This window comes from Peromyscus eremicus, chromosome 4, assembly GCF_949786415.1.
Source record: "Peromyscus eremicus chromosome 4, PerEre_H2_v1, whole genome shotgun sequence".
NCBI lineage: Eukaryota > Metazoa > Chordata > Mammalia > Rodentia > Cricetidae > Peromyscus > Peromyscus eremicus.
The window spans coordinates 41,148,875-41,166,677 of record NC_081419.1 but is presented as its reverse complement, the minus strand read 5'-3'; the positions used below and the strand labels follow the sequence as shown (position 1 = coordinate 41,166,677).

The 17,803-nt window shown below is 37.7% G+C and overlaps 1 protein-coding gene across 1 annotated transcript in view; it reads left to right on the top strand.

Annotated features, from left to right (window-relative positions):
* Window positions 1–17,803, top strand: part of Ifih1 (interferon induced with helicase C domain 1) — a 50,899-nt gene that overhangs the window by 27,073 nt on the left and 6,023 nt on the right. The window contains exons 5-11 of the mRNA XM_059259159.1: window positions 4,409–4,629; window positions 9,874–10,084; window positions 11,148–11,365; window positions 12,201–12,317; window positions 13,850–13,973; window positions 14,470–14,745; window positions 15,239–15,498. Of these exons, the coding sequence (XP_059115142.1) occupies window positions 4,409–4,629; window positions 9,874–10,084; window positions 11,148–11,365; window positions 12,201–12,317; window positions 13,850–13,973; window positions 14,470–14,745; window positions 15,239–15,498 (1,427 nt within the window). The remainder of the gene's footprint in view (window positions 1–4,408; window positions 4,630–9,873; window positions 10,085–11,147; window positions 11,366–12,200; window positions 12,318–13,849; window positions 13,974–14,469; window positions 14,746–15,238; window positions 15,499–17,803) is intronic.

The window sequence follows — 17,803 nt, the reverse complement described above, 5'->3', positions numbered from 1 at the left end:
CATGAAAGACATGATAAATCTGAGCACAGCCTACTTTTAAAAAGCAAATACATTTTCAAAAGCAAATAACATTTTTTAAAGGCAAGCACATTTTCCAGGGATGCCCTTCAAGGTCTAGATGGATCAGTGTTTAAAAGCAAAGAAGGATTTTGTATAGTGGGCAGTAAAATTCTGAAATGATAACATTTATGAAATATTTGACCCCTGAGTGCATCCTAAAGCTGTATAGAAGTCATTTAATAAAAGCTTTTGGTAAATTGGTGAAAGGTTAAATGCATATTGCATAGTTTAATACTGTAAGAGCTGAAATTGTTTTCACCGTCTAGGCTGACATCATAAAGCACCTTAAATCACATATCCTTAATCCCCCTTCAAAAGTAACATAAGGAGAACCAAGGCAATTGTATTATGATCTTCATAGAAGTATCCTACTATAGGAGAATATGACTGCTAGCACTTTTCAAGTTTAAATAGTCTAAGTAGGTTGCAAGATTTCTCTTTCCCCATTTTTAGGAAGATATATTGCTTCTCAAAGCAGTGACACTCTTTGTCAGTCCATATTGACCTGATATGGAGAATGTACCTCCTGCTATTTTGAGAAGATGTCTATTAATATTTGTCCAATAGGAGTGTTTTTTCCCTGTGGTTACACACTATAGGTAAAAGGATGCTTTGTCGATTTCAAACACATGCAGTGGCAGACCTTTTCTCTCCAAGAATAACTCAGCTGTCAAAATCCATGTGAGAATGAAATTTGCCACATGGTGTAGTTTCAATAGAATATTATTATTTAAACCCTATTTCATTTCATTTTTGACCATTTACATTTTGTAATGTAATTTAAAGACCTTCAACCGGCTTTTATTTTAAAGGGAATATGCAATGTAGCTCAAAGCCTGTCACTGTTTTTAATATCATTTTTATTATTGGGTTTAATTGATTGTAACTTGGATTATATGGATTATATAATTAGTTTTAATGGATTATAATTTGGATTCTATTGATTATATAATTGGGTTATATTGATTATATCAGAGAGAATAAATAAATATAAATAAATAGAATAAATAAACAAACCAAAACCAAACATTTCATTTTTATTTGATACTAGCGTGTAGCTCATTGATTCCAGCCTAGTTTTCTCCTTCTGGTGACAGAGAAGATGAAACTGTTTTCATTGCTTATATGGATACATTTTCCACCCCTGTGTCAGAAGATGTGATAAGGCAAGAATCAGGGAGAATATTTAGCACTAACCCAACATTTTTCTTTGGATGCTGTTCTAACATTGAATCCAACTCTATTTTTTCCCCCCGAATCCACTCTGTTTTTCTGTTTTAAATCTCTGGGCTGCCCATTGGATCTCCTAGTCCTGAGTCAAAAATAAATAGGATTATCTATTTATCTAACCTGATACATAAGATTCGAGCAGTAGAGTTTCCTATATTGAGGTCCTTTGAGAAACAAATTTACCTTGGCAGGATGTAGTATATAATAGGTGCCTACAGAATGAATTAGTGGCACGTGACCAGTTCAGTAGCAACGAAGCCTCAGAACTTTGGTTTTGGAGTTAAATCTTTAAAATAATAGCTCGACTCTTCTCATCCTTCTGAGTTACAGTAATACCATAAAATCCCACGATGTTGTATTGGTTACTTTTCTCATCCCTTAACCACATTGTTAACAAGAAACAACTTAGGGGAAGAAAGAATTACTCTAGCCTGTGGTTCAGAGGATACAATCCATCATGGTGGAGCAGGGCATGGTGAGGAGTGGAGCTCCTGGCTGTAGAAGATAGAGAGTCAATTGTCTTGCTTATTTCTCTGGCAGCCTAGCAGGAAGCAAGTTGTCCAGGCCATAACTCTCAAGGACTCCCCTTGCCTCAGTCCAGTTACTCACTTCCTCCAGCTAGACCCAACCTTTCAAAGCTTCCTCCCAAAGCAGGGCTACCTGCAGCGGAGGAAACAAGGAGACTGTGGGACCACTTCACTTTCAACCTCTAACATATGCACAAGCGACAGAGAGTTCATTCATTTTACTTGGGTTTTGGGTCTCTAGAAAAGAGACCTAGAAAATCCTTGTGCTTTGCTTTTTAAGTTTTGTTGCCAAAGGATATAATAGAAAACATAACAACAAAAAGGAGAAAATTATTACTAAAAAATATATACAATTACTATGAGGAACACGATATTTTATTGTTTTTAAATCTATACCAAAATTTTGATAGAGTAAAATTAACAGAGAATTTATTGATATAAATTTCCATGTCTTGATTTTGATACTACTTCAATTATCTTTCATTATAAATATTCTAGTGCTTTGGGGGAAAAGTTGGGTAATAAATACTCTTAGTAGAGAAGAAATATGACGATTTTCACTACCTACAAAAGCCACTTGCTGGAAATGAAATATTATTGTTAAATAACCCGAACCTTATAGAAATATAATGGGAAGTGAACTTAAAATGCTGATGATCTGTGTGATTTTTTTTCATAAAAAAACTGTTAAATGACTCAGCAGATGATCCAACCATAGCTTAAATGTATTACATCTGTCCTCATTCACGCGTAGAAGGCAAATGTCCCGCTTGCTGTGTGGATGATTCTCACTAAGTGGCATTCCGGTGTGAATTTTCCTACCTGTTCAGTTAGTCCTCTCTCAGCAATTTAAAACCCACGTACAGAGGATCAACGGTTTGTGGAAATGGAGTTGTCAGCAAGTTTTTAAAGTTAATGGGATGGTGTTAGTTTAGTTTTATTGTGATCGTTGATAAGGGAGTGAGCGTTCATCTCCTGTGTGGTCAAAAACTGATAAGCACTGTCATTTCATCTTTTCCAACGCTTTAAAGCACAGGTGGACATTTAAGTGGGAAAAATATTTGTTTTACTACATTCCATGCTGCAAGGAACGCCTTTTTAGAGCCTTTCCTCTCGGCTAATAAGATGGAAAAACACGGTCACCTCTGAACAAAACATGTTTAAACCAAGACATGTTATAATAAGATTATTCTAGCATTTATAAAATCACTATTAGTTAGCATTTACTTTGTCGGTATTTTTTATTTAAAAATGTGTGTTATGGAAATATACTTGTAATATATTTTGCTTTGGGTTTCAGAACAAATGCATGGGGATTTGTATAACAGGGAGTAACAAAATGAATGGCAATTTTAAAACTACATGGCAAAATTCATGACAATTTAATTTAAAGCTACACAATTATGTTTTATCTTTTGGTGGAAACATCAATTAAAGGCCAGTATAGAAAATACTGTCCTACTGTTTCCTAAATATGCTGTACAACCTAGTTGCATCAAATGCAAAAGATCTCCCTGTTCTCTCTGTGTATGAATCAATCTCTCTCTCTCTCTCTCTCTCTCTCTCTCTCTCTCTCTCTCTCTCTCTCTCTTTCTCTTTCTCTCTCTCCATGCTCCCTCTCTGTCTTTGTCTGTTTCTCTCTCTATGTGTGTGCTTGCTCTCTGTGTCTCTCTCACTCTGTCTCTGTCTCTTTGTGTCTCTTCCTCATCTCTCTCTCTCTCTCTCTCTCTCTCTCTCTCTCTCTCTCTCTCTCTCACACACACACACACACACACACACACACACACAGAGGCAGCCCTCTATGTCCACAAGTGCCACATATACAGATTCTGTCAACAGTGTATCCAAACTATATTTTTAAATTTGCACTGAACACACAGAAATATTTTGTCATTACTTCTTAGACAATAAAAAAGGCTGTTTATAAAGCATTTACATTATATCAGGTTTGTTAAGTAGAGATCATTTGTAAGAAGATATATATGCACATTATATTCAAGCAATGGTCCAGTTTATATGCAGGTCTTGAGTGCCAAAAGCCCCACAGAAACCAGTAGATGACATCAGGTGTGGGCTCTGTGGCATTTAGTTGTCAGATGACATTTTAGCAAATTAAGGAAGTAGTTCCAGCTGTTACTTTTCTTTCTTTTTAATAAAATTTAAAAATACAAGTGACAGCAGTGACAGCTAATCACTCCTGCCGTTCCAGCTCCTCTTGGTTTACAGGCGGAAGGGCTAAGAGAAACCAGAAGGACAAAGGGCTGAACAAAGACCTGAGAAACCTGGTTCTCAACCTGGTTAGCAGTGGGAACCGACAAGCCTATGTTACAGTCTTTCTGAGAGCCAAGGGAAGTGTGTCCTCTCCTCCCAAGGCCCACATGCTGTTAATTCACTCCGTGGTAGGGAACTTGGGTGATGTCCTGAAGACAAACCTGATTTACTCTGGTCCAGAAAACAGGAATTGGGCTGGCTTGGCTTGCAGAGGAAAGGGACTTAACCCACCAGAAGCGTGTGTCCAGTTTGCGGCTGTCCGGCTTAGGGTCTTCCTTGCCCTTGATCTTACGTTGCTTTTTCATGTTTGCTTCCTCCAGATGAGAGAACAGAGACACAAAGAGCATCCCCTGAGCCGGAACTGCAGCTCAGGCCTTACCAAATGGAAGTGGCCCAACCAGCTTTGGAGGGGAAGAATATTATTATCTGCCTTCCCACGGGGAGTGGGAAAACCAGGGTGGCTGTTTACATCACCAAAGATCACTTAGACAAGAAGCAGCAGTCGTCTGAGCCGGGGAAGGTTATAGTCCTTGTCAATAAGGTACGTCTCCTGTGCTCGCCTTTGCTTCAATATTCTCATTTTTGCTTCATTATTCTGAAGCTTTTAGACGATAACATTTGTAGCAACAAATCCCACAGATTTTGTTTAATTAGGTGTGATGGCAAATAAACCATTTATTTTAATTTTCATCTTTAAGTTATATACCTAAAATTTAAAAGATTAACTTTAAGATTGATTTTTTTTCATAAAACTACAACATTAAATCAAATCGTTCTAACTTATATATAAAAACTAAATTTTCCAACACACAGTATAAGGCCGATGAACGTGAGCGTGTGTGTCCCTGGAATCTAGGATCAAATACCTTCCTTTAAAGTCCCTTTAGCCACTAACCCTTAACCTTGCAAGCGCTCTCCTGGAACTGGGAATGTGGCTCAGTAGTTGAGCTCTTGCCTAGAACATGCAAGGCTCTGGGTTCTTTATCCAGAACATGCAGAATGTGACTCAAAGCCAAAGAGAAAATCAAGTAAATATTTTGTCTATTTTGAGTTAAATAGTCAAATGATGGTTAAATAATTTATGCAAATATATATTACATTAAATGTTATTGAACTTTACTTTGAAAATGTGTGTCTTCTGAGGACCCCAAAACCATCTTCATATTAACATTACAAATAAAATTTATTTACTTGAATTTTATTTAAATACATGAGAATTTATACATTTCTAGATTGGGAATATTAATTTTTCCTATTCTATAAAATAAAATTTAGTGTGCTTTTCATAACCAATAATAACTTTTTTCTTATTATTATATATTTATTTACAGAAAATATATCAATAGACGTTTAAGACTATATTTTTTAAGATTTAGGTTATTCTAAAATTTTTGATTGAAATCTTATTTGCCATACTAATAAATACATGCAGAATCTAGGCCTTAGTGATTTCCATCACAATGTGTGAGATTGACTTGTGTGCAATTTCTGAGTCCAAAGTGCTCTCCTGGAACTGGGAATGTGGCTCAGTGGTTGAGCTCTTGCTTAGAACATGCAAGGCTCTGGGTTTAAAATCCAGTACTCACAAACGTACAAACACACATGTGCTCACATATTAAAAAGAGTTTAATAATGACTCATTAAATTTTCCTATCTTTCTTTCTTACATGGAACCTAATGAAATCAAATACTTTGCATATAGGACAGGATTGAGTCCTAGGTCCATAGAAAAAAATAATGCTGTTAAATGAATCCAGGCACTTAAAGGCATGTAAACTGATGCCTTTGTTTCTTTGGGGGAAGTTCTGCCTTTTTCTGAATCTCAACTTCATCCCCTCTCCTCTCAAAGTTTCTCTCCCCTATTTTCCTGTCTCTGTTATTTTTACCACCCCATCCAAACGATGAACCTTCAAAGCCCAGTTATTATTTTTCATTTATTTCCTTCCGTAATTTCCATTATCTGGTCATAGGATCATAGGCAGTAAGAGTTGAGAGGGCCTCTGTAATGTAGTTTTCTTCCTTTGCAGAGGGGCATATCACTTCTGCTGGTTAATACCTGGTACCAGAGGTACCTCCAATCTTTCAAAATAACCACAGGCATCTTCTCCACACTTGCCACTTAAGGAAATCCAGACACTCATTCACCCAAACTTATGTGTCCTATGGAACACACAGTCATTCTTTCCTGTCATTCTGGAACATAAACCTAATTCTCCTTCTTTGCAACAGATCTTTACAAAGAAAAGGCACCATCCTTTCATTATTCATGTAACATGATTCACAGGCCCCTCAAGATTTGGAGTTCTCTCAGACACAATGTTAGACAAAGTATTGTAGATCCAGTCTTGGGAATGTGGAGTGGAGGAGAGATGAGGTAGACATTCAACCCAGGGCTGAGTATATTTGTACATCATAGACTTTGACATTAGCTACATCTTGCTATCAGCTTGAAATCCTTGGTTCCTTTTCATTTGAATACCTTTGAATACATACCAAGCTAAAACCTCTTTAATTTCTTTTTCTGCAACTAATTTACAAGCTTCAGCGTAAGCACTCAATATTTTTCTTATTCATGTTAAGTGATCATTTTTCATCTGCTTTTATGTGTATGAGTGTTTTGCCTATGTGTCTGCACAACACATGCATGCCTGATGCCCATGGAGGCCATCAAAGGGTGTTGGATCCTCTGAAACTGGAGTTACAGATAGTTGTAAGCTGCCCTGTGAGTGCTGGGAATTGAACCTGCATCCTCTGAAAGAGTAGTAAGCATTCTTCACTACTGAGCTACCTCTCCGGCCCTCGATCTAATTTTGTAATGGTCTACTGTACTTTCACTTGCACAAACATTCTTCTGCTTGATGATTTATTCTAATTGGGAATCTTTCAACCCACAAAATGTAGGTAATTCATACACATGCATATTTCCATAAATGTTGGTGCATTTAATGTTTATAATTTTCATTATTCATATCCATTTGGATTCTTTTAAGAATCAAAGCAGATTTTATTCGTTCTATGTGGTTTGTGTGAATGAATCCTGCATCAGCTTTAGCACAGGCTGTGAGCTAGGTACTTAAGACCCATGTACTTAGCATAAGCTGTGAGCTAGGTGCTTAAGATCCAAGTACTTATTAGCATAGGCTGTGGGGTAAGTACTCAAGGTCCAAGTACTTGGCATAGACTGTGAGCTAGGTATTTAAGGTCCAAATACTTCCTGGATGTTTTCAAAAGCTATGAGACTAAACAAAAATATTCCAATATTTATAGATATTTGTGGAATATTTTGTAGAGTAACTAAAAATTTCCCATTAAACATACAAACTTTTGAATTGTACACACAAAATCTGAATTTTCAAATGGCATTTCCCCACTGAATGAGCATTGAGAGCATCACTCAGTCCTTTTCTGCCTCATTCTTGTTTTCCCTGAGATTACTAAAAGTCTTCCCACTAGCTCTCTATTTACATCATAATTGCTTACTGTAAGTTCTTTTTGTTGTTGTTGTTTTGTTTTAATTAAAGTAGCTTCAGCTTTAACTACTGGTGTGTCTGTCAGGAAATATCTGACTTAGTAAGACAGCATATTCTTGTTTAGCCCAATAGCAATGTATTATAGTTTTTAATCTAGAATACAGAAATCCTGGTCTCTAATACCATTTCCTTTCGTTTCCATCCTTTCCAAAGTTATAGCCTTCGAGTGCAGAGAGAAACGCAAACACCACCTGTGCTCCCAGACTTTCCATTTCCTATCTAGGGCTTCACCATCACAAGGGATAAATCCCAGGTTCCTTCAGATGCTGTGATGCAGCCCCATATGATTCAGCAGAAGTGGGTAGCAGTTGGGCTTGATTAGTCTTGGCAAGCACCATGTCACATCTCAGGAAAAGGCTCCAAGAGGACCACACACCTCCCAATTAGCCATGTCAGACTTGCATCTGGCTTTCCCTGTGTCCTTCAGTAGGAAGTCAATGCCACCCAGAGTGAGTTTCAGGATTATCCAACAGTGACTGAATTATCAGGTAATACGATAATTATGAGAAATACAATGTGTATGTGCTGAAGCCTGGCCATGACATTCTTCCTGCCAATTTTCTGTTTGCTATACTGTATACTCCTGGACTTTCATTTTTACATCCTCCTAGAATGGAACCTGGAGCAGGCTTTTTCTTTTGGGTTACCAACCAGCTCCCAAATCATGACACGGAGACTTCTTATTAGTTATGAATGCTAGGCCTTATCTTATCCTCTTATAACTTAACCTTGTTTCTCTTCATCTACATTTTGCCTTGGGGCTTTTTACCTTTTCTTTCTGTATGTCCTACTTTTCCTGCTTCTTCCCTGTCTGGCTGGCTGGTGCTGGGTGTCTCTCTCTCTCTTTCTCCTTTCTCTTCTTCTTCCTCTCCTCTTTTGAACATAGACTCCTTTTCCTACTTGTTCTCTCTGCCTGTCAGTCCCATCTATCCCTCTCCTGCCTAGCTATTGGTCATTCAGATTTTTATTAGACCAATCAGATGCCTTAGGCAGGCAAGGTGAAACAGCAACACATCTCTTCACAACTAAACAAATACAGCATAAACAAATGTAACACATCCTTACACTGTTAAAAAAAATGCAGCAGAAACAAATGTAACATACCTTTACACAGTTAAAGTAATATTCCACAGCATAAATAAATGTAACACATCTTTACATAGTTAAATATTCCACAATAGAAACCCTCAAAGTAGCCTGACTGGGGCTGGCCATATAGCTCAGGTGTTAAGAGTTCTTGCCTAACATACAGGAAGCCTGGGGGTCAATCCTCAGCACAGCACACAAGCACAAATCATGCTTGGTGGTACATGCTTGTAATTCCAGCACTGAAGAGGTAGAGACAGAGGGATCAGGAGTTCAAGGTCATCCCAAGCTACAAAGGGAGTTCAAGACCTGCCTGCACTAAGTGATAACACCCGTTCTCAAACAAAAGAAAACAGAATTTAAAAATAAGATAGACTAGGTCATCTTTCCCTCTGTTCTGGAGATATTGAGTGACTTGAAATATGGAGGTGTCACTGGGGTTTCAACTGTTGCTGTTACCAGATATTGCAACATACAGAGTTGGCTGGAAAGGAAGCAAAATTTGTACCTCTCTCACCCTTGCTTGCTACTTTGTTTTTATGCAGACACCAAAACCATTCTTTTGTTTTTTGTTTGTTTGTTTTTCCAGACAGGGTTTCTCTGTGTAGCTTTGTGCCTTTCCTGGAACTCACTCTGTAACCCAGGCTGGCCTCAAACTCACAAAGATCCACCTGCCTCTGCCTCCCGAGTGCTGGGATTAAAGGCGTGCGCCACCGCCGCCCGGCTGACCAAAGCCATTCTTGGAGTTCATTCTTTCCTATCCCACACATTGTCCTCACGAAGTGTTGATGCTGCTGTCCGGGTTCCCTGCTCTTTCCACTGTTGTAGTCAAATGGTCTCTAGCAGGATCCCAGGCACTGAGAATAAATGATCTCTAGAATATGTGCTCAGCTAGACTGAGTTCCTCTCAGTTATCAGCCTTATCTTACATATCTTTGTGTTCTAGGTGCAGTGTCTACATCTAATACAAACACCATGGGTATTTAATGTCAGATGGATAGATTGAATGAAATATAGATGGTAATAGCAAATTAACGGATTCAGTGTAAACATTCCCCTTACTCGTCCCCACACAGTCCTTTGACTGATGTTCCTCTGTGTCTTTCGCTTTGCTTTCCTCTCTCTTTCTTCTGAATTTTTAAAAGTTCTGTGTGCTCTCATTTTTAAAGGTAATGTTAGCTGAACAACTTTTCCGCAAAGAGTTCAATCCATTTTTGAAGAAGTGGTATCGCATTATTGGATTAAGTGGTGATACCCAGCTGAAAATATCATTCCCAGAAGTTGTCAAATCTTATGACGTTATCATCAGCACAGCTCAAATCCTGGAAAATTCCCTCTTAAATCTGGAGAGTGGAGAAGATGATGGTGTACAGCTGTCAGGTTGGTTGGAATGACTAATTTTAGAAAAAAAAAAGACTGATAGAAATATTAAACATAGAAACAGAGACTGCTCCTTAAATCATCTTTTTTATATGCTGAAAATTAACCTTAGTTTATCCAAGTTATTTTTTATTTTATAAAACATCACTGAATTGCTCTTCTTCCTGGAAAAAATGAACAAAAACAGAAAAATGTTTAACTTGATGGCTTGCTTTTGCTTGAGTATATGGTTACTAAATCAAGCATTAAGCACTATGTTCTTCTGTTACTACACACACACACACACACACACACACACACTTTCAACTTAAATTTTGACTGACCCACAGCTTACCAAAGTTCCTCTAAACCCTTCCTTTGAGAGGTCAATTTTTTTTTCTTTTGTGCTATCATTCTCCTTGTGTCTCTTGGAGAGAATAATTACATTGTTATATATATATATATATATATCATATATGTATAATATTACATATATAATTTTTAAATTTGGTGATAGATCCTACTAGAATTACATTCTTCACTGTAAAATAAGACTACAGTTCCGCCTACATTATTTGGAATGGTTAAATGATTAGGAGAAAGACAGAGAAAAGTCAAAGTAATCACAATAATTAAATGTGAAGTCAAGACGACACAAGACCATCCTTCTCTAAATAGTACACTCTTCACTTGGCATAACAAAAATAGGATTTATCAACCTAAAATTACAACTTTATTCAAGAACAAGAGTGGAGCCCTGGGAAGATTTTATTTTTGTTGTTGTTGTTTATTTGGAAGAAAGATATGAATTTCACTAACACTTTCTGAATCTTATCTTGAGACAGAGATAACAGCTAATAGGAGTGGAGCCATGATTACCATTCCTGGTTATTTTATTCATATATGGTAATCATGGGTAAAGTCATATTCATGGATAACGTCATACGAGCAGATCCAATAGGGCTGTCCCTATATTTCGCCCAATGGAAGACAGGCAGCGGCAGCTCATTGCTTTAGCTTCCTGGTGCTTGTCTCACTGTACCGGGCATTTTAGGTAAACAGACCTTCTGCCTTTTCTGTTCAGATTTTTCCCTCATTATCATTGATGAATGCCATCACACCAACAAGGAGGCTGTCTACAACAACATCATGCGGCGGTATTTAAAGCAGAAGCTGAAGAACAATACCCTCAAGAAACAAAACCAACCGGTAATTCCCCTGCCTCAGATTCTAGGACTGACTGCATCACCTGGTGTGGGAGGAGCCAAAAAGCAAGCGGAGGCTGAAAAACATATTTTAAATGTAAGTCACTGCGTTTGTGGACAACTGGACAGGCTGTGTCAAATGCCTGGGTTTCTTGGGATTTTAAATTGTGTGGAAAACTCAAGTGTCGGTTTTCTTCATTTCACTTCATCAGTGAAATGAAGGCTGTTTGATTTGCCTCTAGAAAATAGCCTCAATCTTCTAAAACACGGGGACAGCCTTCATAAATACAAGTGATACAGAGCAATCACATAATTGTTATGAAGCTGGATACAATTCATGAGAAGGGCTGTAGAGATGGCTCAGCCATGAAAGGCTAGGCTCACAACCAAAATTAACGAGAAGGACGGGTTGGGTAGAATGCCTTTGCAACTATTGTACTTCTACACTGATACAGAAACATAGTTGATAGTGCTCATTCCTGATGGCTTGTAACCCCATGACTTTCAAAACAGCATGCTCTCTTGTCTTTTCCCACTCTGCATCAGTCTAGGATACGGGTTACTCCAATTAAAAGAGAAAAGAGGCAAAGCTGGTGGTTCCTGCCTTTAATGCTGGCACTTGGGAAGCAGAGCCAAGCAGCTTGCTGGAATTTACATAGTGAGTTCCAGGCCAGCTAGGGCTGCTGAGTGAGACCCTGTCTCTAAATAAGGGTTTGGGGATGCGAGTGGGGGAATGGGAAATAGAAATACGAGGCTCTTTTGTTAAAGATGCACTCATCAACTTCCCCATGAGGGGTGCCATTTAGAGTGTTGCTGTTGATCTCAAGTGTATTTATGCTAAAAACTTTATATTACACTTTGCTGACATTCACTTGTAAGAAAAGTGTACATTCGGTTGTAAGAAAAGAATACTTAAAGTGTCTCTTTTCCAGATATGTGCCAATCTTGATGCATCTACCATTAAAACAGTGAAAGAGAATCTTGGTCAACTTAAACACCAAATAAAGGAACCATGCAAGAAGTTTGTGATTGCTGATGACACCAAAGAAGTATGTTCTAAACATTTCATATGTATTTGTCTGGCAAAGCCATATTCAATTGAAAGGTGGCAGGAGCTATTTTACATTCACCAACTGAATATTCCCATTTAACATTTTTTTAATCAAAAAGCCATCATTCTATACTTTTAAAAATTGATACAAGGCAGCAAAGACTGCTACGAATTGTCTCCACCATCTTCCTTCTTCTTGCTTACAGGGAACGCAGCTCAGTGCTTAGTTATGTCTGATTCTTGGAAGAGTGGAAGTATTGGGCTGGGGAACACGAATGGCTAATCTGGAGGGATTGTAGGAGTTAATACCCTCTTACTGTTTTGATGTTTTGCACGATTGCTTTTCTGACATTCCAGGGAGCCATTGTGTTGCAGTTGGCAGTGACAACAGAAATTCTCATTGGTCTATTTTCTTTCTCTGGAAAACACCGATTGTAAAAAGTGAAATATCGAATGTATTGATGCTTTTCTGGTGAATATTTTCACTAACTAAAATAATCAGCTTATAGCCAGTTTGGATGTTATGTTTAGTAGACTATTCCAATTCTTTCTTTTGTAGGGTTGAAAACTTGATAAATTTTAGCTATGTATAATAAGTTTAATCCTATTGAGAATCCACCTCATAAGGTTATTGGGACTAAATGATGGGATATGTGTGCAGTAAGTTATAAAGTTGTAGGCACCAAGCCAGTGTTAGTGGCCAACCTCCACAGTGTACCTCTTTTCATTCTGAAATAGAGCTGTTGGGTAGACTGTACTCACTGATACATTTTTGTCACTGCCTCTATTCTTTGAATAATCTTTTGAGAAGAATTCCCACTCTTTTTTACTTGTCTTTTTCAATTACTCTTTAGTAATGTTTGATGCATGGGGAAAAGCACAAAATGTGTGTGTGTGTGTGTGTGTGTGTGTGTGTGTGTGTGTATGTGTGTGTGTGAACTTTCATAAATTGACCAAACTTATGCAAAATATTCAGGTCAAGAGACAGCGCATGACAAGGCCCTCAAAACTCCTTCTGCTGCCTATCCTCATGGCAAGGGAAACTATTAGTTTTGACTGATTTTGAACTTTATCCAAGTTGAATCATGTAACACACATTCTTTCATACCTGGATTTTTTCCCAAATGACGTCAATTGCTTTTATTTTGGAAATAATAGTAGTGAAACCTGGTATTCACATAGGAGTGTTACCTAAATATAATTAAATATTTTCTAAGTAATTGTGACATTAATTCAATAAATATTTGTCATTACCTTTAACTTTCAAGGACTGTAATACTCACTGGCTTTATTTTTCAAAAAATTTAGATTGGCAATTTGATGATAGAGGTTTATGGTGTCAGGATTGGTGTGTCCTGATGGTAGCGGTAAAACGGTAAAAAACAAATGTAGTGAACAAAGAAATGATCAGAGATTATTCTGTTGCATGGTCTAGTTAATGATTCTGAACCAATTATAATATGTAAATTACTCTAACAAAGATAATGCTATTTCAAACAACTTTAGTAATATATGTATAATTGTTTTTAGAATCCATTTAAAGAGAAACTTCTGGAAATTATGACAAGCATCCAAGCTTACTGCCAAATGAGTCCAATGTCAGATTTTGGAACTCAGCCTTATGAGCAATGGGCCATTCAAATGGAAAAAAAAGGTAATTTGGGTTTTGATCTAACAGTTTTTTCCTTGTTTACACCAAGATTTTAGATGATCCTCTCAGATTCAGAAGCAATCTGAAAGCAAATGGAACATCAAGTAGAATTTCTGTTTTGTGTGTAGGGCAAGCCCACACATGTTCTGACTCCTCATCTAAGGAAAGAGGTGTCAATTCATCCAGTTTTCACTTTCATTTATTATATATAAAGTATTAAGGCAGCTATCAACAGCTCTGTCTCCAAAGGCAATTTTACTGACGTGGTTTTCAAGCTGTTCGGATATGGTTCAGGGCCACGTTTCTGCTCACACTGAGCTCAAGTAGCAGGCTTTGGCATTGAAAACCACCCTCTTTAGAACCCATGGCACATATGGAGCCTTGCTCTTTCCGACACCACAGTGAAGTTGGCTGCTGAGCCATAACCTATTCAAGCGTACAACAGTTGTAGGACGGTTCTCTGCCCTTTGCCTCACCCACAGAGTTTATTCTTCCACAGCTGCCAAAGACGGAAATCGCAAAGACCGTGTCTGTGCAGAACATTTGAGGAAGTACAACGAAGCCCTACAAATCAACGACACGATCCGCATGATTGACGCATACAGCCACCTGGAGACGTTCTACAGCGATGAGAAAGCAAAGAAGTTCGCGGTCCTCGAGGAAAGTGAAGACAGTGAAGATGATGCCAGCAGCTGCGATGATGAACTGAAGGGCAGTGGAAAGAAATCTCTGAAACTGGACGAAACCGATGAATTTCTCATGAATTTATTCTTTGGTAAGACTCAGTATAACAACACAGAGCCTGTGTTCCTGCACTGACCTCTCAGACAGGGACTCACTGCTTTCTTTGAGACTTCCAGAACGCCTTCAAACTTCATCTTTAAAGAATCCCACAAAGACTGTGATTTATAGTTGATGGCAGAGGTTAACTTTTAATTGTGTAATCATAATCATTTGATCATCCAGTTTAATTGCGATGACCACTGCAATTAATTAATTAAATAGTCTGAGCGCAAAATATATCACAGGATTACCTACAGATGAGTCATGTCTTAGTGCCCCATTACGTAAAAACTGCCAGTGTAAATATTTTGTTTAACTTTCTGATGCAAACTAATTTTATTTTTAATAATTTTTAAGTTAACTTCTTCTTTAACTAACCAATAGAAATTGGACATATTTGTGGTGCATAGTAGGGTGTGCATGTATGAGTGTGTTTGGTGGGGATAGCTAAATCAAGCTAATAACATTAATAATTATTTTTAAAGATAACAAGAAAATGTTGAAAAAGCTAGCTGAAAACCCAAAATATGAAAACGAAAAGCTCGCTAAATTAAGAAACACCATATTGGAACAATTCACAAGGTCTGAGGAATCATCTCGAGGAATTATTTTCACAAAGACGCGGCAGAGCACCTATGCACTTTCCCAGTGGATTATGGAAAATGAAAAGTTTGCTGAAGTTGGAGTCAAAGCACATCATCTGATCGGGGCAGGACACAGCAGCGAAGTCAAGCCCATGACACAGGTACACTGTCCTTTGGGAGTTCATTTCTTACACTTCAACGAGGCTTCTCTAATTGCTTGTAATGTTTCTCAATTCTTTCACTCTCTCACAACCAGATTCACAGGAGGCTCTTGTTTTTGACATTTTGAGTTAATGACAGGCCAATAGGTGGTACTTTGTCATTGAAATTTTCCTGTGTCCTGCCTGGTCGGCAGCCACTCAGACCCAAGTAAACACACAGAGGCTTATATTATTAAAACTGCTCGGCCATTAGCTCAGGCTAACTATTGACTAGCTCTTACACCTAACTCAGCCCATTTCTGTTCATCTATATGTTGCCATGTGTTCCATGGCTTTACCTGTGTGCCATTACATGCTGCTCCCTGGATGGTGGCCTGGCATCTCCTGACTCAGCCTTCCTCTTCCCAAAATTCTCCTTATCTGTTTATCCCACCTATACTTCCTGTCGGGCTACTGACCAGTCAGAGTTTTATTAAACCAGTATATATGAAAGCATTATTCCACAGCAGTACTTAATGAGGTCAGTGTCATCTCAGAATTCCCTTTTCTTTTTCCATACTTATGGGAACTTCTCAAGTTCAGTACCTCTTGTGAAAATGAATAACTTTTATGTTAGCAACATCACAAAGACATATTTACAATATAAAATCAAGTGGGAATTCAAAACTGCACAGGATATGTAGATGACAATCAAAACTGTACAACAAATACTTATAAAATGAAGTCTATGAGAACCTGGAAGAGTTGATGTACTGGATGTGTTAAGGACAGGGTTTTGAAAAGGTTTCTGCTCCTTTACTAGTTTTTTAAAATTATATTATTTATTGTGTGCACAGTAAAAAACACTTTTGAGAGAAAAAAGACACTTGTAAATTGTTTTAAATATCTAAACATGTAAAATGTTTAGGTATTCTCCTGAAAGCTAAATTTCCCTTGAGTCTTGTTCAGGGAGGAGTTGCTTCAGTCCTGTGATAACCATCGCTGTTCCACACAATGGAACAAACCAATTCCATTTAGTGTTTAAGAGAAAAAAACTTGAAATTTCCCACTTGAACACTCAATAGCTCTACATCGAGTCCAGTGAGCTGGAGTGGACTCATCCATCCTAATAACAGTTAAGTACATACTTGACCTGAGGGCCCAGCACTGATCCTGGAAACTTGTATTCAAGTACTCTTTGAAATGAAGGTACAGGTATATCTTAAAATCAAAGATATGATTTTTTTTTCAATCAATGGATGTCAATGAATAAGGTAGAAGTTGCCAAAGATTTGTCAGGGACATTTCTATCATGTTCTTCTGCAGTGATAAGACAAATAAAAACTCATGTTACGTTTACAAAGAAAGGAAAGGGCAGGAAAGAACATACCTCTGGTCAAGAAGGTTAATTTTGCTTAATTTAAAAGAACATAAGTGTGTCCTGAATGCCACAGTGGCTAGCAGCTTTGGTGAGAGTTTGGAGGAGATAAAGTACCACAGACTATCCATATCAGATGGGACTTATGTTCAGCTGTTTTTCCAATGCAAAAGCCAGAGGTCAGATTTCAATACACTTATATTAACTTTTAAAGTTCACATTTGAAAAAAAAATCCTTGCTGTGATTAGGCTTTAATCACATAGTCATCCACTTTTGATTTATATTGTCTTTTGACTAGACCTTATGTTTACCCTGGTTAAAGTTAAATCTTGCTCAAAGTAAAATTGAAGAGTAGCACCGCTTTCTACTACTGTCCCAGCTCCCCTCCCTGGAAGCACTCAGTACTTTGACTTTCTCCTGTATCCTTTCTGGAATGTTCTGTATGTTTTGTTTTGTTTTATTTTTTTCCTGGATGATTCTTAAAGTAACCAATTATAATATGTATGGGAAATTTTCTGTTTCAAAACTGATGTAAATGGTTCAGTGAATTTTATTCCCTAAATATCAGACCCTAGTGTTAATGTATTGAAAGGTAAACCCTATTTTAGCCTGTCCTTGCCAAAGCCTTTTCTCAGCCAGCAACACCTCTCCCTTTTCTTCCTCCCAAATCGCCCATCAATTTATTTCCTTGGCATAAAGAATGTTCTTCCCACCTCCAGACTGCAGGATGGAAATATTTTTGTTATTGTGTGGTAATCCCAGATTGGAAATCAAATGTTGTCTCACTATCGTGTCTTTGTTCGTTGCCAAAAACAGATGGCAGCAGATCCATCTATGAGCTAATCCTCTGATTTACACTGACCAGTTGCAATTTATTATTTTCTTCTCCTAATTAGAAGATCTGAATGTGTTTAGCATCACAAAATTTAATTTATTAAAATGTTTCC